At 35.0% G+C, this 24983-nt stretch overlaps 2 protein-coding genes across 3 annotated transcripts in view; both read right to left on the reverse strand.

Annotated features, from left to right (window-relative positions):
* Nucleotides 1–1971, reverse strand: part of LOC139481314 (adhesion G protein-coupled receptor B1-like) — a 62976-nt gene extending 61005 nt beyond the window's left edge. For both annotated transcript variants that reach the window (XM_071264550.1, XM_071264551.1), the window contains exon 1: nucleotides 1758–1971. In XM_071264550.1, the coding sequence (XP_071120651.1) occupies nucleotides 1758–1956 (199 nt within the window). In that variant the 5' untranslated portion in view covers nucleotides 1957–1971. The remainder of the gene's footprint in view (nucleotides 1–1757) is intronic.
* A 6145-nt stretch (nucleotides 1972–8116) lies between these two features.
* The window catches only part of LOC139481315 (leucine-rich repeat-containing protein 15-like), a 70390-nt gene continuing 53523 nt past the window's right edge, over nucleotides 8117–24983 (reverse strand). Inside the window, exon 7 of the mRNA XM_071264552.1 lies at nucleotides 8117–8841. Coding sequence (XP_071120653.1) covers nucleotides 8766–8841 — 76 coding nt within the window. The 3' untranslated portion in view covers nucleotides 8117–8765. The remainder of the gene's footprint in view (nucleotides 8842–24983) is intronic.

A 24983-nucleotide genomic window follows, 5' to 3' on the forward strand; every position in this document is an offset into this window, starting at 1 on the left:
ACTTGGTACAGGCTTTTTAAAGAATAAATAGTTGGTGGAACCTGGTTGTGTGGCAATCCAAAACTTGCGCTTGTATGACAATGTTGAATGTAACAATACAATGACAACATTACATGACAGGATTATAGTACAAGTAAATGCAAGAACATTAAAGCCTCGGTCACACCTTACCGGATAGCTCGAACGGACGCCTAACGGATAACTTTTTTTCAATCCGTTCATGTCCGTTAAACGTTCGTTCTTATCCGTTAGACGTCCGTTCATATCCGTTGCATGTCCGTTAAGCGTACGTTTTATCAGTCGATGTCCGTTCTGTCCGGTGGAAAATTTTGAGCATGTTCAAAACTTTGAACGGACGTCCAACGGATAAAATGTCCGTTGGACGTCCTTTAGGCGTCCGTTTTGTACGGTACTCGCGATCGTCCGTTCGGTGTCCATTTTGTATCCGTTACGTGTCCGTTATACATCCGTTGGAGGTGTGAGAGATAATTTCACCAACGGACTTCTACCGGACGTTTATCGGATAAAACGGATGTTGAACGAATGAGAAACAGACTTCTACCGGACGTATAACGGATAAAACGGTTGATGAACGGATCTGAAACGGATAGATGCCAATTGAAAATTTCGCGTCAGAAATGACAATTATTGGTATGTCAGATTTCCTAAATTTCATGAATTATTATTATTCATAATCGGTCTTAGAGTAAGGGCACGTCTTCACAATCAAGCAGCTCTTATTCAGGCCAGACATTGTCCTTTGGCGGCATTTTGAAGAACAAACCAAAACCATTTACACAGAAACATATTGAATATTAATGCGATTTACATGTATTATTATTGTCGCCTTTAATTTTTCCATATATCTTGTTCATCAGTTTTATCCGGTACGCTTCCGTCAAGTGTCCGTTTTATGCGGTACTCGTCCGTTGGATGTGCGTTCGACATCCGTTTTGTCCGGTACGTTTCTGTTTCTCGTACGTTGCATATCCGTTATGTGTCCGTTGGGCATTCGTTACACGTCCGTTTTATTCGGTCATTACATCAACGGACTCCTAACGGATAACAATTTTGTCAACGGACAACATTTATTTTCATCCGTTAGGCGTCCGTTCTTGCTATCCGGTAAGGTGTGACCGAGGCTTCAGGACAAGGAAATACACAAATAAACAATACAATAGCATATTTCGACATGCTAACCACAGAATAAAAACGAACAACTAAAACAACCTAGGACAGCACACAAAAAACAGCACAACATTACAAGGAATTGTCTGGCACACGACTGGGTCAACGCCACAAAAGAGACATCACTGGTAAATTTCTAAATATTGATTTAATTCAATATCAGATTTTTAACTACGTCATTTGATGTATTTTATAACAATTACAAGAATTTTAATAAATGATTTTGTTAGTAATTAGATAATTAATTGTATTATATTCCTAATCAAACTGTAAAACAAATAAATCATGTACATATAGTAGCTTTAAACTAAATTTTATAAATAAACTGGGTGAATGATTATCTTTACGTTAATAAGTGCAATAAAACTTGGATTAATTTAAAAAAAAAAAAATTACAACTACATCCGATAAGATATTTAACAATATATTATCATTATGTCAGATGACTCTAACTTATGAATCCTAAATACAAAGCAGATTCCATATTTGCAATAGAATGAATCAAGAACAATTTCTTATCTCACACATATTATTATCATGGTTTTGAATTAAAAAAAACCAATACTTACAAGTGCAATTATCAAAATCGCTTGCTTGAAGACTTGACAGTTCCACATAATTCCGATCCAAACAATTTACATCACTACTATTCAACGATTTAGATTTTATCCAGGACCAAAAGGGAATATTACAATCACAGAATAAATCAGCATACCTGTTCATAAAATGAATGATAATAAGTCGATGAATTGATTCTTGTTCATGCATCTCTTTTTTCTTTCTTTCTAGCGTTTTAGTTAAGTAAGATACAGCAATTTAAAAAACAGTCATCTAGAGAGTAATGAACAAAGTCAACAATAGGATAAACAAATTTGTAAATTACGGAAAATAAGAATTAATAAGGAGTATCCAGAATGACATTCTCAGTACCACGGTTACTGCTCAAGATGAGTAATTGGTTAACGTTGTTGCCTTTCTAGAAAATATATACAAAAATCCAAAATTGTCAAAGGGAAGAGGACACCAACATTTTTTTATAAATAAAAATAGTGTACCCTTAATATTTTAGTATTATCATTTGCATGGGCATCCCCATGTTGATAAAAAAAAATATAAATCGATATTTGACTATTTCGGCGCTATTTATAGATTTGTCTTATTGTATGATGAAATGGCTTTATGGTATGGTGAAATGATATTATAGTATGATGAACTGTTTATCGAGTCATAGGAGTCGAGATTAAGAACTGAACGATGGACAGTTAGTGCGTGAATTTTTCTTGCTACCTGATTGGAAGATATTACGAGACGTGAATAATCAAAGTTTATTGATTGGTTAGGACAATCCAAACCTAGTAAATGTCCTTCAATCCCGTAGACTATCGGATTTGTCCGCTCTATTTTATCAATTAGATTTTGCCTGGTCATAATCATGCATATTGATACACAGGTAAATTTTATCTATAAATAGCCGAATCTTCTGGAGTGTCGTCAACAACGTTAAACGATATATACTACTTCAAAACGTGTGACCTCACGTGTGTGGTAAAATAAGTTGATTGATGCACGTGGCTATTCTAGTGAATGAATTAATCTACAAAGCGAGAGCACTTTCCATTTTCCTCAGCTAAGAGTCGACTATAGCCCTTTTTGAAAGGCTAATGCCTGTCTTATAGTGTAATCAAATAGTCTACTGGTATATAGATAATACATCGTGATATAAGAATTGTGAGCTTGATATTAAAATATGTCTTTATAAGATAGTTATATGACATAATAGTATAACAAAATTGTTTTATGTTATACCAAGAGGATTGTATAGTATACAAATGTATCGTTATAATATACTGAGGTGACAAAATAGTATGCAAAAGTTGCTTAATGCTATATTAAGATGTCTTTGTAGTATAAAATGTATCTTTATGACATAGCAATATCACATAATAGTTTAGTTAAATGACAAATCAGTATGAAAATGCAGCTCCATGTTATATCAAGATGTCTTCATAGTATGAACTATTATCTTCATAACAAAGTGAAACGACAGAATAGTATGAAAAGGTAGCTCCATGTTGTATCAAAGTGTCTTTATAGTATATAAATTTATCTTAATGATATAGCAAATTGACAGAGTATTATAGTCAAATGTCGTCATAGTATGGAACATTTGCTTCATGATATATCTTTACCCTTAACAATATGGTTATCGTTATTATAAGGCAGCAATGGCGTTCCATACATATATATATGAAGGGGAGGACAGGGGGTACCCTTCTCCCTTCTCCCACCCCTCTTCTCCTATCTCCTACCACCGTTCTCCTTTCTCCCATTAGAATAAAACATCTCCTTTTGAGATATTTTTTCTTGAAATATTAAAAAAAAATTTAAAAGGAGAGATATTTTATTTTTTCTCCTTTCTTCAACTTTTTCTCCTTTCTTCTACCCCCTTTCTCCTTTCTCCTACCCCCTTTCTCCCTGTCTCCCTTACCCCTGTCCTCCCCCTCATATATAGTTTGACATGACAAGGTTTAAATCTACAACTGATGACAAAACAATAATAAAAAAATATTACAAATATAACAAATATGTCAGACAGCAACGAAGAACTCACTGAATGACATGCGTTTGCTTGGGAACAGACATGCAGATTGTGTGTAGGGATGACCCCTGTTGTTATAGGATTTAAACTTTCCATGTAATTGCTTATAACTAATATAGATGATAAAATTGAGAATGGAAATGGGGAATGTGCCAAAGAGACAACAACCCGACCATAGAAAAAAAACCAACAGCAGAAGGTCACCAACAGGTCTTCAATGTAGCGATAGACTTTATTAATGCAATATAAAGATAAGACGATAGGGTATGATTGCTAATGCGACAACTCTCTACAAGGGACAAAATGACATAAAAGTTAACACCTACAAATGTATAGATTACCATACAACCGTCAACTATAACACGGGTGTCATTCGGTTTATCGAGAGAAATGATCGTAAAAGAATATCTAACGGCGGTCAAGTATTGAGAGACGATCGTGAAAGCTCTGGTAACGGATCGTGAAAGACATTTAATGTAAATTCTAGTTCAGAATCTTTGAAAAAATCGCTTAATTTTCAAAACGCGGAACAAATTCGAACAAAAAAATATGTCTGTCAAAATGGTCATAATTTTTTTGTCATTTTTTACAATTTCAAATATGACGTCACTTGGCGTTGGGGTTTGGGCTTGTTCGGATGTGTCTACATTTTGTGTTGCAAATGTCTGGTTATGTAATGTTTTTCAGTTGTTTCCTGTAATAAGTTAATATTTTAGTTCTATCATGTACAGCTTTTGTTTAGTAATTTTATAAATTTACTGTTTGCAAAAGTATAAACTATTCTAAATAATAAGGATGTTCTGGTAACTAACAGAAAACACTGGCCGTTTTTGGCACAACTTTTTTGATCTTTTGGTCCTCGATGCTGTTCGACTTTGTGCTTGTTTCGGCTTTCAAACATTTGTATCTGGGCGTCATTGGTGGATCTTGTGTGGATAAAATGCACTTCTGACGTATTAAAATTTTCAACTTGTTGTTTTGTTGGCTGTTTTTCGTGTGTTTCTTTGTCAATTGTATACTCCAATTTATTTATATTGTAGTCCTGTGGTGTTGAGTTGTCCTTTTAATGTTATATTTCACATGGCTATAAAAGGGGAGGTTTGGCATGCCACAAAACCAAGTTCAACCCGCCATTTTGGTCTTTAAAAATGTCCTGTACCTAGTCAGGAATATGGCCATTGTTATATTACAGTTCGTTTCTGTATGTGTTACATTTTAACGTTGCGTCGTTTGTTTTCTCTTAATTTTGAGTGTAAATTCACATTGCGATAAGACGTGTCACGGTACTTGTCTATCCCAAATTCATATATTTGTTTTTCTCGTGGGATTTTGTCTGATGCTTGGTCCGTTTCTGTGTGTGTTACATTGCAGTGTTGTGTCGTTGTTCTCCTCTTATATTTAATGCGTTTCCCTCAGTTTTAGTTTGTTACCCCGATTTTTTTTTGTCCATGGATTTATGAGTTTGAACAGTGGTATACTACTGTTGCCTTTATTTAACTTCCTCAACATAACTGTGAAATAAGATAAAGAAAATATGCAGTACTTTATGAAAAAACACAAAAGGCGCAATGCATGTCTATGAAATAATTTACAAATAACACGCTTTTTGTACCTATAATGGTCATATTTCAGTATATCATGATATATTTGAAATTTAATCTTTGGTGTATCTGATAGTACAGTAAAATAAAAGTATTTTCTTCCCTTAAAAGCGTTAATTTGTTTATGAAAACCTTGAATTTGTTTAATTTCCATCAAACTTGATCGTGAAAGATCAGGCAACGTATTATTTTGATCGTGAAAGAAAATGAGGGACCAGACTGAATACTGGTAATCAGAAATCAGTATTTCTTTTACCATTAGATAAACCTGCAATTGGTTGAAGCCTGTAACTATTTTGATAAGGATGAACATTAAAACTATTTTTTTTTCTATTCAACGCTTTACCTCGAAAATTAAAAAAAAACCCAACTAAAAACGTGTTTAAATAAGTGTGAAAGATTCAGCTCTGTGAATCGGTCTAGTGCAATTCAAGCACACCTACACTATTTAGCCAATAATATGGATATGCAACGTTTAAACCAAAATGTTATCCATCAAACAAAAAATTACAGCAAAAACGGCATTTTTCATTTGTAATTTGAGATTGAACGATAACCAACATTTTCTGCAACAGTACTTAAGTTCTTTATATACAACGCAGATGTGGATTGCTTGAACTATGATACTACAGACTGTAGAATACCAGAGCGCAAATGCTGTAATGTCTCGTCTGCTTTACTTATGATAGTATATTTGTTTAACGTCTATAATATCAAGGGTATTACTAGAAGTGTCAAATGCGCTTAAGATTGTCATTGGTTCATTAAAAAAGGTCTAGGTCAGATGAACCATGCCATACAGATCTCTGCAAGTATCCCGTACACTAACTAAATGTGTTCCGATCCTTACAATGCCTTAGAAACTGAAAATGGTAAAAGTTATGCTTGGCCAACTAATTCGGAACATAAGGTCAAAAGTATATGAACCCTGACCGACAGCCAGACATATACATCTTACTATCATTCAATATATCAAATACAATTGACGTCATCATGGTCATATATGAAACATGCAGATAGACATGAATACCATACACGAAATACCTTGGCGCTATAGCATTCAGGTATATATCCAAATGAACAAACAACATAAAACAAACATTGCCGAATGATGCATGATAATGAGTTCGATGTTAGTTGAAACCTTGCAGAAGTCGAAAATGTACACCTTAAAATCATAACAACAACACTGGATTGTTTTTTTCGGCGTTTTGTCACCCATTGTCTTTTATTATTGCCGAAATTGTTATTTCTTTTTATTTTCACTTTCTGAAAATATTAATACTTTGAAATGCTTAAACCTATTGAGGATGTTGACCTATCTAGCTTTTCTCAATACCAATAACAAATATTATTTATCATATAATTGAAGAATAATTTGAACGTCTTCGTAGCATCAGATCTTTCACGATCCTTTTCACGATCTTCAAAAATGCGGTACGTGATCTTTCACGATCCGAAAAATCAATTTTGTGTAAATAGTTCTTTATTTACCAAGTTTCAGATTATATTTATACAAAATAACTATGAGAACCATTTGATTAATTCAAATAGAATGCCTTTATTCGGATAAAAGTAGTTTATCTAGTCGAATTTGTGAAAAAAATGTGTTTGTTTACATTTTTTATGTCATTGAAATGTCGCGAAGCAATCTGCCTTTTGTTTTTTTGTGATAACTATGTACTTTTGAAACTAGATATTCTCACATACTGATCATAATAATGAACCATTTTGACGGACAGTTTTATTTTGTCGTAAATTTGTCTGTGTAATGAATTAAATTAGAATATTTACTGATCTTTCATATGTCCTCTCGATTAAATGTCTTTCACGATCCGTTACCAGAACTTTCACGATCGTCTCTCAATACTTGACCGCCGTTAGATATTCTTTCACGATCATTTCTCCCGATAAACCGAATGAAACCCGTGTATAAGTAAAACCTATACCGCATGGTCAGCTTTAAAAGATTTTGAAATGACAAATGTACAACAATTCAAGCGAGAAAACTAACGGCCTGATTTATGTACAAACTGATTTATGAAAATCAAATATGACATACAGCAACACACGACAATCACTGGATTACAGGTGCCTGAGTTAGGACACTTACAGAATGTGGGGAGATTAAACTGGTTTGAAGGCGCCAACCCTCACCTTTCTTGGAACAGTGGTGTACCAGTACAAAACGCTAAGTACAGATCTTGAGGGTACTTGCATTTACTGACAGCTAGTTCAAAGCCAATAACAACTTATAAAAAAATCATGCATCTTAGACTTAAATATCATTCAGTACACATTAAACATCCAATAGATTTAGTTAAAAAAGTTATTAACAGTAAGCAAGACATGACCTTGTGAAATGCCGAGATACTATTATTGACAGATTGTAGAGCCATGCATTTATATCCTGAACAACTAATGCACAAATAACAGGTATACAAATAAATATTTGCTTTATCTCTACTTGTACAAATGAAGTCTCTTGTTACATCGCTTCATTGTTGATCAAGCGGTAATTTGGATATTTCTTTTTGTGTAACAGTTAATTTTGGGGTCCTCTTCGCAGTCCGCTATGAAATTGTGTCGATTTCTTTGAAAAATTAGAGAGAATGATTTTGATTTTAACAACTAAAGTTGCAAGTGTCGGTTGTAAACTGCAGGAGTAATCCAATATCATTTTTTATGTACATTTTCATTCTCAATTTATTGTCGAAAATCATAAAATGTAATTGTAATCGCTACAAAAAAGGAGAAAAACTCGCTTTTCGTTCTGTACTGAATAGTCATTTGTATACAAAAAGGGCCGTTTAAGACCAAAATGCATTTACAAAAGCAATCGTTTCAGTCAACAAAGGAATGATGGTTACAGTCAATTAAATGCAGTTTCTATTTCATCCGTTATTTCTTATATGTCTGTTGAAGTAGTGATATGCGGTTTGATTTTTAATGACTTTTAATGTTTTTATTATATAGCTCTTACTTTTTTGGTACTTATACAAACTTTGCTTTATGACGTATGAAATGTTTCACGTGTTGTTATATTTGTTTACTGGCTAACTTCTATGTTATGTGGTCTCCATTGATGGGTTATCTTGTAAGCAACAACTCCACGTGTTCGTATGTTAACATTCTTGATAGTTTCGTTGCAAATGGACGTGTGTATCAGCGTAATTATACATTGTGATATAAAAGTTAAATATTTAATAAGAGAAAGCTATTGACTATTTCTCAAATACCTTAAATCTTTTGATTCAACTTCTTTTATTTATATATTAAAGTAATAGATAATTACAGATCTACTTATTAAAAAAAGAAAAAAAACCAGATCAGTTGATGGCCATATTGTTATAAATTGTTCAATTTAAAATTTGTACTTACAGTGTGTCTAAGTTGTCGTTATATGCAAAAGTGTCATTCCTGACAAATTTCAATATGTTTACACTCAAACCTCTGAAAAAGTATTGAACACTTTTAAAAAAAAAGTTAGTAAACTAAAATGATATATTAAATTGCTTGGTCATGTACTCTTTGCATTACTTCCAGTTCTTCTAATTTGCAGATAGGTAATTATTTTAAAGAAAAAAATAATAATTAAATAATCGTTCAAGTTAATCTTGATATATAACATTGTCTGGCCTGTACAAAATATAACATGAATAGTGAGTCGTACTGTTGAGCTCTGTCATTTAGAGTACTAGTAACAATTCTTATAATTAAACCAGTTCTTGAGTCGTTTATGTGATGTACATGGTGTTTGGTCATGTGAAACAGTATATACCATGTTTAAAGTCGTTTCTATTAACCATATTTCATATAGCACACAAGCGCATTAGATAGAGATGAGTACGCAGGAGTTCTATCAGGGAAACATCGACATTGCTATGTCTTTTTTTTTTATCATTTCTCACCTATGCATTGGAATGCAAAGTTTGATGTTTCAGTTTCTAAACATAGACACCTTGATTAAATAGTACACTAAATGGAATTATCATGCCCTTATTTACAATAGCTGATTTGATATGACAAATATTTCAAGTAAATACTAAATGAAAATAACATTTTTAGATTGCATGCATTAATTTTCCTGTATCAGAACGCTCACAAAATATTTGCATGCCAGTATTATATCAAAGCTTCAAACAATTGGAGCTATTTGACCACAAGGGTCATTATACTTATAAACGCATTCTCATGTGAACTATGACTAAAGAAGTTGGAACTTCAGTTTCTTACACATTTTTCAAGTCTGTTGTAACTATTTACACCACTGGGTCGATGTCACTGCTGGTGGACCCGAGGGTAATACCAGCCTAGTAGTCAGCACTTCGGTGTTGACATGAATATCAATAATATGGTCCCTTTTTAAATTAACTGTTTGCAAAGTAGGCATTTATTTAAAAATAATAATTATTCTCTTATCCCAGACATAGATTACCTAAGCCGAATTTGGCACAACTTTTTGGAATTTCGGGTCCTCAATGCTCTTCAATTTTATACTAGTTTGCCATTGTAACTATTGTGATCTGAGCATCACTGATGAGTCTTATGAAGACGAAACGAGCGTAAGCCTGGTACCTTTGATAACTATTACATAAGAATTACATTTTGTATTACATTTCTGGTTTTAAATCACTGCATCATCGATTCGTTTGACCCCTGAAATGACAGTTTACAGAAAATGGTATTTATTCCTGGTCTTATGAAATGATTTTAACACTTTTTAAAAGACAAATACGACCATATCTTCAAATATACCATAACATATCAGTGAGATAGATAAATCAAATAGGATTTTAGTTATTCATTCTATTGACAAAATAGGATGAAGAATAATCGTTTGGTTTTCATCAGTTATTTGCAAACTGAAAGTCATATATTTGAACATTCCATATAAATGTACAGGAGGACATCATGTTTAGATTAATGAAAATATATGGAACGCCGTATAACGTAACTGTCTTATAATGTAAATTTTTAATGTGTTTTGTCGTTTTGTCTTTACGTCTTGTCATTTCCTCTTTATATTAGGTCTTTGGTCAATCAATTCTATGATATGTCATTGCTATTCTTTTTTATGTGCAACATACATTACATTATGCTGCATCTACATCTATTGTATGTTCAGTGAATATCCCTTAATGTTATTATCAACAACCTTTACTTTCATTTAAGTAAGTCAGTAAATACTTGCGTCCTGTCTCAAATGCGATTGATATGTTGAAAGTTCTAAACCTTTTATTTTGATACATCTTTGTTCTATGAAAATGTCATGATATTATATCTATTATATTCAGATGGATTTATATTATGATTATACATATGTATCTTCTGTGAAAAATATAATACATCATGGTATAGCTGATATGCCTTTTGTCGAACAATTGATACTCTCTGTCATTACTTCATGTGTAAATGCCTATTATATAATGTTCAAACACATATTTCATTATGTTCAAACACCTAGTACATAATGTCCAAACACGTATTACGTTTTGTGCAAACATCTTTTCCGTTTATGTGCGAACACTTATAACGTTATGTGCAAAAGTATATTACATTGTGTGCAAACACCAATAGTTGGTTGAAAACAAAACTTTACGACAAAAGAGATGATATTTTAGTTTTTCAATTGTGAACTTTCCATTTCTATGTAGCAACATTCTAGCAGCGCCTGCATATGGTGTACATATCCCGCAGTTGATACGATATTCCCGGGCTTGTATTTCCTTGATAGAGGATTGCTGCTTACAAGGAAGCTATTAAACCAAGAGTTCCAATTTCGGGACCTTTTTCACCCGATTATATGGTATGGTATTTGCTCATTACTGAAGGCCATACAGTGATATATCGTTTTATTTCTGTGTCTTGTGGTCTCATGTCGCATTGGCACTCATACCACATCTTTTAACATTTGATTGTGCTCTTCGGCTGCACTTCCAAGAAACTACTGTAAAACAATTACATAAAGTATAGACATCCAAAATTAAAAGTAGGGTTTACCGAAAAAAATCTTTCAAAAAGGGGACCTTCATTTTTTTTATATAATCATCACGCACGACACAAGGTGAACAACATGATGAAACTAAACATATATATTGAACACAAAACATATCTATCCATTGTTTTACTGCTTTGTTTTCTTTTGAATTCGGAGAGGGAAAACTGCTGGTGGAGAAGTATCTTCATAAATGAAGGTTTATACATATGTGCCGCTAGAATAAGTTACTTTTGTTTTACGCCAAATAGAAAACAAAGGTTGTGAAAACCATATGGAAATAGGTTAATGGGTCAATTTTTTGCTTCTTCCGATTAGATTTTTGTAAAAATCTTTTGTTCATGGTTTAAATATCAAGTTGAAATCCAAACAAATGCATATGTGATATCTGAGAAACATATAAGATATTTGTTTTGTCGTGATTTTACAACACCTCAATATATGAATGGGGGTGTTTTTTTTAATCCAGGCTGCACATTTGTACCTAAAAGCTCATGATGAGAACATGTTAATTTTTTTTAACAGTAATACTAAAACCATATCGAAGAATGAAGGTGTATATGGAAAACATAATATGCATATGCACGTATAAACATGACTTGTAAATTTAAGGGGAAGTGATAGTATATCTATATTTGTAATATTTGTGTCTTTAACGCCACTTTTAAGCACCGCTTTTGTGTTTTTTCGTGTCGGCCAGTTTTTATTGATGGAGGAAGCCGGCGTGCCCGGAGAAACCCAACGACCTTCGGTAGGAAAATATATTTATAAAAAGTCGCCTTCCAGAACCATTTGTAATAAGTTAAACAGTAAGTATGTATGCAAATTATTTCCGTCTTAAATGAAAGTGGCCGCATTCGTGTTCATTCATAATATTGAAATGTAAGTTGTATTTGATGATAATACATAACATATATAAAGGTTGAGGATGAACACAGATGCGGCCACTTTCATTTTTGACAAAAACCATCTGAAAAGTGATGTTTTTTTTTGCATATTTGATTAGGTTTTCATATTTAAGGTGGTATGGGAGTCTAAAATAAAAATGATAGAATTTGTTCATACTTTGCCAAAACGTTGTATCTATTGATACATGTTGAAAAATATAATAAAAATGATAGGTCACCGCGCATTTTCTCAAGCTACAGGACGGGACAAAATGACATATTTTGTATGGATTATAAAAGGAAAAAACACCATTTTGTGATTAGAAACTAAACAAAATGATAGAATTGTTAAATACTTCAGGAAAAGAAAGCTTTCAGACACTGCTTTGAGAACATCAAAAGAAAAGAAAGGGTCACCGTATGTTTTTTCCGGCTAAAATACAAAATAGGAAAATTCCATACATAAGACATAAAGACATATGACATAAGACATGTTATTTCACTAAAGCCCCCACATGGGGTATGTTAGTACAACATTTTAACAAACAATAAAAGTGTGAACATATTTACATTATAACAACATGGTTAACAAAGGTGCAATAATAGTATATATAATTAATGCAGATATTTGACAGGAAGTACAAATTATAGTAACATGATTAAGCACATGTTTTAAAAGGTTTTAATAACACTTTTGCAAAATTTTGCTATTCCAGTAAGTGTAAATAAATCTGATGTATTCATCAATTCTTTAAATTTTAAAACATTTGGGTTATTACATATATTTAAAGGTAAAAATTTAGCTCTTACATTGTTGAAAAGGGTACATTTGAATAAGTAATAAAACTCATCACCAAGTTCATTAGCATTACAAAGATTACAATGTCTTTCAGTTCTATCAATATTAAAAAATCTGCCCGTTTCAATCGGCAATTTATTACTAAGTCAACGGAATTTACATAAATACATCCTTAGATCAGATGGTAACAACGATAAATATTTCTCTAAACAAAAATCAGATTTGTATATTCTGTAATTGAGACATTTTGCAGAATTCATAACATTATTACTCCAGTTCAACATACATTTCTCACTTAAACATTTCTTGACATTCTTACTAATATTATCAGATTTAGCAATTATTTGATCATCCCACATCAAATTAAATCCACATTCATATATAAAGTACTTTTAATTTCTAACAACCATTTAGAGTGATAGATACCTCTTTTACTAAGCTGATACAATATAGAATACAGTGTATATGAATTTTTTTCTCTTTTACCACACATGATACGTTGCCAGAAACCAACCATTCTAGCTTTAATAAGAATATGTAATGGTATTCTACCCAATTCTCCATAAATCATACAATGAGCAGTACTTTTTTTAACTTTCAAAATTATTTTACAAAATTGCATATGCAAGTTTTCTATAATATAACAATTTTCAAAACCCCATACTTCTGCTCCATATAACAAAATAGGTACAACCATTGTATCAAATAACTCTAATTGCATATCAATTGGTAAATTCAACTTCCTAGCCTTTCTTAAGACTATAAACATGGCTTTTCTTGCTTGCTGTACAAGATGTGCTTTGGCGTCATTAAAATTACCCTTACATGAAAATATAATACCAATGTATTGAAAATTTGTAACAATATTAAGGCTTTCACCACTATATTTAAAGTTCATAATATCTGTGTTAAGTCTAGATCTTGAAAATATTACAACTTTTGTCTTGGATATGTTAACTTGCATTTTCCAGGTCTAACAATATAAATACATGGCATTTAATGAGGCTTGTAACTCTGCTGCCGATTCGGCTAAGATTACAGTATCATCTGCATACAATAACAAATATAAACGAAAATATACAGCAACTTCATCAGTATCAAGAAGACATGCTGCAATACTCATATCAACTAAACCATTATATGAATGTGACATAAATTCGACAAAGTCATTTAAGAAAATGGCAAACAATACAGGAGTTAGATTTTCTCCTTGGCGTACACCAACATTGGATTTAAAAAAGTTTGAACAAGAGTTGCCTTGTCTCTCACAAGACTTTGCATTGTTATACATACTGTTTATAATCTTAAACATTTTGTCATCAATGGTACATTTCAACAGTTTTTGCCATAAATATACTCTTCTGACAGAGTCAAAAGCTTTTCGATAGTCAACAAATACACAATACAATTTTCTACCTCTATGTAAGTATAAATCAATCAAGCATTTCAAATTAAAAATATGATCTGCTGTACTATAACCTTTTCTGAACCCGTTATAGATAATGCATATTTTAAGGTTTTTCTTGTCGTAGAACACACCGAGGGGTGTCAGGATTGATCAAATGAAAGACCGACCGGAGGGAGGTCTTTCTTTGAACAATCCTGACACGGCCGAGGTGTGTTCTACGACAAGAAAAACCTTAAAATATGCATTATCTGACTTATATACCGTCAAAAAATATTAATTGTATAAAGTTTTGTAAAATTTAGTATCCTATTTTACCGACAACACTAAAGTGGGATATTCCTTTCTAACGCGTTCAGGTTTTAAATACGCCCTGCGGCTCATTTAGAATGTGAAATAAAACATTTTTGGGCGTCAAGTTGGTTACCTATTCCCTATTCCCTATTCGTTGCCTATTCGTTACCTATTCCCTATTCCCTATTCGTTACCTATTCGTTACCTATTCCCTATTCCCTATTCGTTACCTATTCGTTACCTATTCCCTATTCCCTATTCGTTGCCTATTCGTTACCTATTCCCTATTCCCTATTCGTTACCTATTCGTTACCTATTCGTTACCTATTCCCTATTCCATATTCGTTACCTATTCGTTACTTATTTGATTTTAAATATCCTTCCCCCTTTTTAATTATGGCATGGAATAGTTTAATATGGCTGCCGTTACCATGGAAACGGCACAATTGTGAAAAAAATGAGCTTTTGGTTTTTGGTGAACTGTTTGGATATGCTTCAACTCAGAATCATCATATTTTAAAACAATGTAGGTGCCCACTATATACAGGTGTTGGATGATTTTGGCGATCATTGGAACTACTATGTTGCCATGGAAACTACACCAAAATTTTCAAAATTCTCAAAATGCTCAAAACTTCATGAAACTTCACAGTAATGATGAGCAACATTGGAGTTGGAATTTCCAAAATAGGTCTTGTTACCATGGAAACAATGCAAAAAGGTCAAAAATTTCAAAAATAAGAATTTTCCGCAAACTGGATGAAACTTTACAGGAATGGTAACTGGCATAGGCAGAGTTGGATTTTGAAGTTAGAATTTTCAAAATGGCCGCCGTAACCATGGAAACAGCAAAAATATCAAAAATTCAAAATGTTCAAACTTAATGAAACTTTGCAAAAATGTTACTAGACATCTGTAGATGCTCTCTTGGACTTTGGAATTGTCAAAATGGCTGTCGCTCACCTGGTAATGGGGGGAAGGGGTGCCTTCCGTTATTGCTAGCAATTACAAATCTAGTTGTTAATAGTCTTACATATGGTAATAGTTCTGAATTGGTTGAGGTAAAATTATCTTTTTATGACCTATTTATATGTGTTTGTGCTCAACCGATCCTTTTACTTCATGTTCGATACGCATTTGTTCCTTACTTGTTTTTTATACGTTCTACCTTTTAACTGCTTTATGTCCGTATGTTTGAAGATGGATCTTGGTTCGACGGGATGAAATCACCGTGTTAGCGCTAGCGTAAAAACGAAGATGTGGTATGATTACCAATGAGACAACACTCCACATTAGACCAAAATGACACAGAAATTATCAACTATAGTTCACTGTACGGCCTTCAACAATGAGCATAGCTCAAACCGTGTAGTCACCTATAAAAGGCCCAGACATGACAACCTCATACAATTCAAACAACAAAACTGACGGCCGTATTTCATATACAAAAAAATTAACGGAAATATGTAACACAAAAACAAACGATAACTACTTAATTTCAGGCTCTTGTCTAGGGACAGGCACATACTTACATAATGTGGTAGAGTTAAACATGTAAGCAGGGTGTACATCGTTTCGGTGCATGCTATTACCTTGTTTAATTCGTTCCATCACTCGCTTATAATTCGCTTATAATACGTGTATCTTACGTTGCACCTTTTAAAACATGATTTTCAATTGTTTTGTTGTCTCTGGTGGAAGATTTGGGCTCTTAGAGGTGATATAACTCTATAAGTGCATTTGTATCCGTTCCAGCGGTCGGATAATACCCTGTTAAATATTCGTTACTAATTCGCTTTTAAAAAGTTTGTTGTACGTTGCACCTTTTAGAAAAGGATTTCCAATTGTGTTCATATCTCTGGTGGTAATAATGTGTTCTTATAGATGAAAAACCCCTATAAGCGCATATGTACTCGTTCCAGCGATCGGTTAATACCCTGTTACCTATTCGTTACCTATTCGTTACCTATTCGTTACCTATTCACTTATAGTACGTTTGTTGTACGTTGCACCTTTTAGAAAAGGATTTTCAATTAAATCCATGTCTCTGATGGTAACAATGTGTTCTTAGAGATGAAATGACCCCATTAGAGCGCATGTACCCGTTCCAGCGCTCGGTAAATAACCTGTTACCTATTCGTTACTTATTCGCTTTTAATGCGCGGGGTATACGGTGCACCTTGAAATAAATCGTTTTTTAATTGTGTTCAGGTCTCTGGTGGTAAGAATGTGTTCTTAGAGATGAAATGACCCTATTAGCGCGCATGTACCCGTTCCAGCGCTCGGTTAATACCCTGTTACCTATTCGTTACCTATTCGTTACCTATTCGCTTATAATACATTTTTTTATACGTTGCACCTGTTAGAAAAGGATTTTCAATTATGTCCAGGTCTCAGACGGTAACAATGTGTTCTTAGAGATGAAATGACCCCATTAGAGCGCATGTACCCGTTCCAGCGCTCGGTAAATAACCTGTTACCTATTCGTTACCTATTCGCTTTTAATGCGCTGGGTATACGCTGCACCTTGAAATAAATCGTTTTTTAATTGTGTTCATGTCTGGTGGTAACAATGTGTTCTTAGAGATGAAATTACCCTATTAGCGCGCATATACCCGTTCCAGCGCTCGGTTAATACCCTGTTACCTATTCGTTAACTATTCGCTTATAATACATTTTTTATACGTTTCACCTGTTAGAAAAGGATTTTCAATTATGTTCAGGTCTCAGACGGTAACAATGTGTTCTTAGAGATGAAATGACCCCATTAGAGCGCATGTACCCGTTCCTGCGCTCGGTAAATAACCTGTTACCTATTCGTTACCTATTCGCTTTTAATGCGCGGGGTATACGCTGCAACTTGAAATAAATCGTGTTTTAATTGTTTTCATGTCTCAGGTGGTAACAATGTGTTCTTAGAGATGAAATGACCCCATTAGAGCGCATGTACCCGTTCCAGCGCTCGGTAAATAACCTGTTACCTATTCGTTACCTATTCGCTTTTAATGCGCGGGGTATACGGTGCACCTTGAAATAAATCGTTTTTTAATTGTGTTCAGGTCTCAGGTGGTAAGAATGTGTTCTTAGAGATGAAATGACCCTATTAGCGCGCATGTACCCGTTCCAGCGCTCGGTTAATACCCTGTTACCTATTCGTTACCTATTCGTTACCTATTCGCTTATAATACATTTTTTTATACGTTTCACCTGTTAGAAAAGGATTTTCAATTATGTCCAGGTCTCAGACGGTAACAATGTGTTCTTAGAGATGAAATGACCCCATTAGAGCGCATGTACCCGTTCCAGCGCTCGGTAAATAACCTGTTACCTATTCGTTACCTATTCGCTTTTAATGCGCGGGGTATACGCTGCAACTTGAAATATATCGTGTTTTAATTGTGTTCATGTCTCAGGTGCTAACAATGTGTTCTTAGAGATGAAATGACCCCATTAGAGCGCATGTACCCGTTCCAGTGCTCGGTAAATAATCTTGTTACCTATTCGTTACCTATTCGCTTTTAATGCACAGGGTATACGCTGCAACTTGAAATATATCGTGTTTTAATTGTGTTCATGTCTCAGGTGCTAACAATGTGTCCTTAGAGATGAAATGACCCCATTAGAGCGCATGTACCCGTTCCAGCGCTCGGTAAATAACCTGTTACCTATTCGTTACCTATTCGCTTTTAATGCGCGGGGTATACGCTGCAACTTGAAATAAATCGTGTTTTAATTGTGTTCATGTCTGGTGGTAACAATGTGTTCTTAGAGATGAAATGACTCCATTAGAGCGCATGTACCCGTTCCAGCGCTCGGTAAATAACCTGTTACCTATTCGTTACTTATTCGTTTTTAATGCGCGGGGTATACGGTGCACCTTGAAATAAATCGTTTTTTAATTGTGTTCAGGTCTCTGGTGGTAAGAATGTGTTCTTAGAGATGAAATGACCCTATTAGCGCGCATGTACCCGTTCCAGCGCTCGGTTAATACCCTGTTACCTATTCGTTACCTATTCGTTACCTATTCGCTTATAATACATTTTTTTATACGTTTCACCTGTTAGAAAAGGATTTTCAATTATGTCCATGTCTCAGGTGGTAACAATGTGTTCTTAGAGATGAAATGACCCCATTAGAGCGCATGTACCCGTTCCAGCGCTCGGTAAATAACCTGTTACCTATTCGTTACCTATTCGCTTTTAATGCGCGGGGTATACGCTGCAACTTGAAATAAATCGTGTTTTAATTGTGTTCATGTCTGGTGGTAACAATGTGTTCTTAGAGATAAAATGACCCCATTAGAGCGCATGTACCCGTTCCAGCGCTCGGTAAATAACCTGTTACCTATTCGTTACTTATTCGCTTTTAATGCGCGGGGTATACGGTGCACCTTGAAATAAATCGTTTTTTAATTGTGTTCAGGTCTGTGGTGGTAAGAATGTGTTCTTAGAGATGAAATTACCCTATCAACGCGCATGTACCCGTTCCAGCGCTCGGTTAATACCCTGTTACCTATTCGTTACCTATTCGCTTATAATACATTTTTTATACGTTTCACCTGTTAGAAAAGGATTTTCAATTATGTCCAGGTCTCAGACGGTAACAATGTGTTCTTAGAGATGAAATGACCCCATTGGAGCGCATGTACCCGTTCCAGCGCTCGGTAAATAACCTGTTACCTATTCGTTACCTATTCGCTTTTAATGCGCGGGGTATACGGTGCACCTTGAAATAAATCGTTTTTTAATTGTGTTCAGGTCTCTGGTGGTAAGAATGTGTTCTTAGAGATGAAATTACCCTATTAGCGCGCATGTACCCGTTCCAGCGCTCGGTTAATACCCTGTTACCTATTCGTTACCTATTTGTTACCTATTCGCATATAATACATTTTTTTATACGTTTCAACTGTTAGAAAAGGATTTTCAATTATGTCCATGTCTCAGGTGGTAACAATGTGTTCTTAGAGATGAAATTACCCTATTAGCGCTCATGTACCCGTTCCACCAGAGACATGAACACAATTAAAAAACGATTTATTTCAAGGTGCAACGTATACCTCGTGCATTCAAAGCAAATAAGGAACGAATAAGAAGCAGGGTATTAACTGAGCGCTGGAACGAGTACATATGCGCTAATAGGGGTATTTCATCTAAAAGAACACATTATTACCACCAGAGATATGAACTGAATTAAAAATCCTTTTCTAAAAGATGCAACGTACAACAAACGTAATATAAGTGAATAGGTAACGAATAGGTAACAGGGTATTTATCGAGCGCTGGAACGGGTACATGCACGCTAATAGGGTCATTTCATCTCTAAGAACACATTGTTACCACCAGAGACATGGAGACAATTAAAAATCCTTTTCTAAAAGGTGCAACATACAACAAAAGTATTATAAGTGAATAGGTAACGAATAGGTAACGAATAGGTAACAGGGTATTAACCGAGCGCTGGAACGGGTACATGCGCGCTAATAGGGTAATTTCATCTCTAAGAACACATTGTTACCACAAAAGACATAGAGACAATTAAAAATCCTTTTCTAAAAGGTGCAACATACAACAAACGTATTATAAGTGAATAGGTAACGAATAGGTAACAGGGTATTAAGCGAGCGCTGGAACGGGTTCATGCGCTCTAATAGGGTCATTTCATCTCTAAGAACACATTGTTACCACCAGAGACATGAACACAATTAAAAAAACGATTTATTTCAAGGTGCAACGTATACCTCGTGCATTAAAATCAAATAAGGAACGAATAAGTAGCAGGGTATTAACTGAGCGCTGGAACGAGTACATACGCGCTAATAGTGGTATTTCATCTAAAAGAACACATTATTACCACCAGAGATATGAACTGAATTAAAAATCATTTTCTAAAAGGTGCAACGTACAACAAACGTATTATAAGTGAATAGGTAACGAATAGGTAACAGGGTATAAAGCGAGCGCTGGAACGGGTACATGCGTGCTAATAGAGTCATTTCATCTCTAAGAACACATTGTTACCACCAGAGACATGGGCACAATTGAAAAACGATTTATTTCAAGGTGCAGCGTATAACCCGCGCATTAAAAGCGAATAGGGAACGAATCAGTAACAGGGTATTATCCGAGCGCTGGAACGAGTGCATACGCGCTAATAGGAGTATTTCATCTAAAAGAACACATTATTACCACCAGAGATATGAACTGAATGAAAAATCCTTTTCTAACAGGTGCAACGTATAAAAAAATGTATTATAAGCGAATAGGTAACGAATAGGTAACAGGGTATAAACCGAGCGCTGGAACAGGTTCATGAGCGCTAATAGGGTAATTTCATCTCTAAGAACACATTGTTACCACCTGAGACATGGACATAATTGAAAATCCTTTTCTAACACGTGAAACGTATAAAAAAATGTATTATAAGCGAATAGGTAACGAATAGGTAACGAATAGGTAACAGGGTATAAACCGAGCGATGGAACGGGTACATGCGCGCTAATAGGGTCATTTCATCTCTAAGATCACATTCTTACCACCAGAGACCTGAACACAATTAAAAAACGATTTATTTCAAGGTGCACCGTATACCCCGCGCATTAAAAGCGAATAAGTAACGAATAGGTAACAGGTTATTTACCGAGCGCTGGAACGGGTACATGCGCTCTAATGGGGTCATTTCATCTCTAAGAACACATTGTTACCACCAGACATGAACACAATTAAAACACGATTTATTTCAAGTTGCAGCGTATACCCCGCGCATTAAAAGCGAATAGGTAACGAATAGGTAACAGGTTATTTACCGAGCGCTGGAACGGGTACATGCGCTCTAATGGGGTCATTTCATCTCTAAGAACACATTGTTACCGTCTGAGACCTGGACATAATTGAAAATCCTTTTCTAACAGGTGAAACGTATAAAAAAATGTATTATAAGCGAATAGGTAACGAATAGGTAACAGGGTATTAACCGAGCGCTGGAACGGGTACATGCGCGCTAATAGGGTCATTTCATCTCTAAGAACACATTCTTACCACCAGAGACCTGAACACAATTAAAAAACGATTTATTTCAAGGTGCACCGTATACCCCGCGCATTAAAAGCGAATAGGTAACGAATAGGTAACAGGTTATTTACCGAGCGCTGGAACGGGTACATGCGCTCTAATGGGGTCATTTCATCTCTAAGAACGCATTGTTACCACCTGAGACATGGACATAATTGAAAATCCTTTTCTAACAGGTGAAACGTATAAAAAAATGTATTATAAGCGAATAGGTAACGAATAGGTAACAGGGTATTAACCGAGCGCTGGAACGGGTACATGCGCGCTAATAGGGTCATTTCATCTCTAAGAACACATTCTTACCACCAGAGACCTGAACACAATTAAAAAACGATTTATTTCAAGGTGCACCGTATACCCCGCGCATTAAAAGCGAATAGGTAACGAATAGGTAACAGGTTATTTACCGAGCGCTGGAACGGGTACATGCGCTCTAATGGGGTCATTTCATCTCTAAGAACACATTGTTACCACCAGACATGAACACAATTAAAACACGATTTATATTAAGGTGCAGCGTATACCCAGCGCATTAAAAGCGAATAGGTAACGAATAGGTAACAGATTATTTACCGAGCGCTGGAACGGGTACATGCGCTCTAATGGGGTCATTTCATCTCTAAGAACACATTGTTACCGTCTGAGACCTGGACATAATTGAAAATCCTTTTCTAACAGGTGAAACGTATAAAAAAATGTATTATAAGCGAATAGGTAACGAATAGGTAACGAATAGGTAACAGGGTATTAACCGAGCGCTGGAACGGGTACATGCGCGCTAATAGGGTAATTTCATCTCTAAGAACACATTCTTACCACCAGACATGAACACAATTAAAAAACAATTTATTTCAAGGTGCACCGTATACCCCGCGCATTAAAAGCGAATAGGTAACGAATAGGTAACAGGTTATTTACCGAGCGCTGGAACGGGTACATGCGCTCTAATGGGGTCATTTCATCTCTAAGAACACATTGTTACCACCTGAGACATGAACACAATTAAAACACGATTTATTTCAAGTTGCAGCGTATACCCTGCGCATTAAAAGCGAATAGGTAACGAATAGGTAACAAGATTATTTACCGAGCACTGGAACGGATACATGAGCGCTAATAGGGTAATTTCTATTCTAAGAACACATTGTTACCACCTGAGACATGGACATAATTGAAAATCCTTTTCTAACAGGTGAAACGTATAAAAAAATGTATTATAAGCGAATAGGTAACGAATAGGTTACGAATGGATAACAGGGTATTAACCGAGCGCTGGAACGGGTACATGCGCGCTAATAGGGTCATTTCATCTCTAAGAACACATTCTTACCACCAGAGACCTGAACACAATTAAAAAACGATTTATTTCAAGGTGCACCGTATACCCCGCGCATTAAAAGCGAATAGGTAACGAATAGGTAACAGGTTATTTACCGAGCGCTGGAACGGGTACATGCGCTCTAATGGGGTCATTTCATCTCTAAGAACACATTGTTACCACCTGAGACATGGACATAATTGAAAATCCTTTTCTAACAGGTGAAACGTATAAAAAAAATGTATTATAAGCGAATAGGTAACGAATAGGTAACGAATAGGTAACAGGGTATTAACCGAGCGCTGGAACGGGTACATGCGCGCTAATAGGGTAATTTCATCTCTAAGAACACATTCTTACCACCAGAGACCTGAACACAATTAAAAAACGATTTATTTCAAGGTGCACCGTATACCCCGCGCATTAAAAGCGAATAAGTAACGAATAGGTAACAGGTTATTTACCGAGCGCTGGAACGGGTACATGCGCTCTAATGGGGTCATTTCATCTCGAAGAACACATTGTTACCATCAGAGATATGAATTTAATTGAAAATCCTTTTCTAAAAGGTGCAACGTACAACAAACGTACTATAAGTGAATAGGTAACGAATAGGTAACGAATAGGTAACAGGGTATTAACCGATCGCTGGAACGAGTACATATGCGCTTATAGGGGTATTTCATCTATAAGAACACATTATTACCACCAGAGATATGAACACAATTGGAAATCCTTTTCTAAAAGGTGCAACGTACAACAAACTTTTTAAAAGCGAATTAGTAACGAATATTTAACAGGGTATTATCCGACCGCTGGAACGGATACAAATGCACTTATAGAGTTATATCACCTCTAAGAGCCCAAATCTTCCACCAGAGACAACAAAACAATTGAAAATCATGTTTTAAAAGGTGCAACGTAAGATACACGTATTATAAGCGAATTATAAGCGAGTGATGGAACGAATTAAACAAGGTAATAGCATGCTCCGAAACGATGTACACCCTGCTTACATGTTTAACTCTACCACATTATGTAAGTATGTGCCTGTCCCTAGACAAGAGCCTGAAATTAAGTAGTTATCGTTTGTTTTTGTGTTACATATTTCCGTTTATTTTTTTGTATATGAAATACGGCCGTCAGTTTTGTTGTTTGAATTGTATGAGGTTGTCATGTCTGGGCCTTTTATAGGTGACTACACGGTTTGGGCTATGCTCATTGTTGAAGGCCGTACAGTGAACTATAGTTGATAATTTCTGTGTCATTTTGGTCTAATGTGGAGTGTTGTCTCATTGGTAATCATACCACATCTTCGTTTTTACGCAAGCGCTAACACGGTGATTTCATCCCGTCGAACCAAGATCCATCTTCAAACATACGGACATAAAGCAGTTAAAAGGTAGAACGTATAAAAAAACAAGTAAGGAACAAATGCGTATCGAACATGAAGTAAAAGGATCGGTTGAGCACAAACACATATAAATAGGTCATAAAAAGATCATTTTACCTCAACCAATTCAGAACTATTACCATATGTAAGACTATTAACAACTAGATTTGTAATTGCTAGCAATAACGGAAGGCACCCCTTCCCCCTATTACCAGGTGAGCGACAGCCATTTTGACAATTCCAAAGTCAAAGAGAGCAAAGTTTCATTAAGTTTGAACATTTTGAATTTTTGATATTTTTGCTGTTTCCATGGTTACGGCGGCCATTTTGAAAATTCTAACTTCAAAATCCAACTCTGCCTATGCCAGTTCCCATTCCTGTAAAGTTTCATCCAGTTTGCGGAAAATTCTTATTTTTGAAATTTTTGACCTTTC

Source organism: Mytilus edulis, chromosome 7 (genome assembly GCF_963676685.1).
Source record: "Mytilus edulis chromosome 7, xbMytEdul2.2, whole genome shotgun sequence".
NCBI lineage: Eukaryota > Metazoa > Mollusca > Bivalvia > Mytilida > Mytilidae > Mytilus > Mytilus edulis.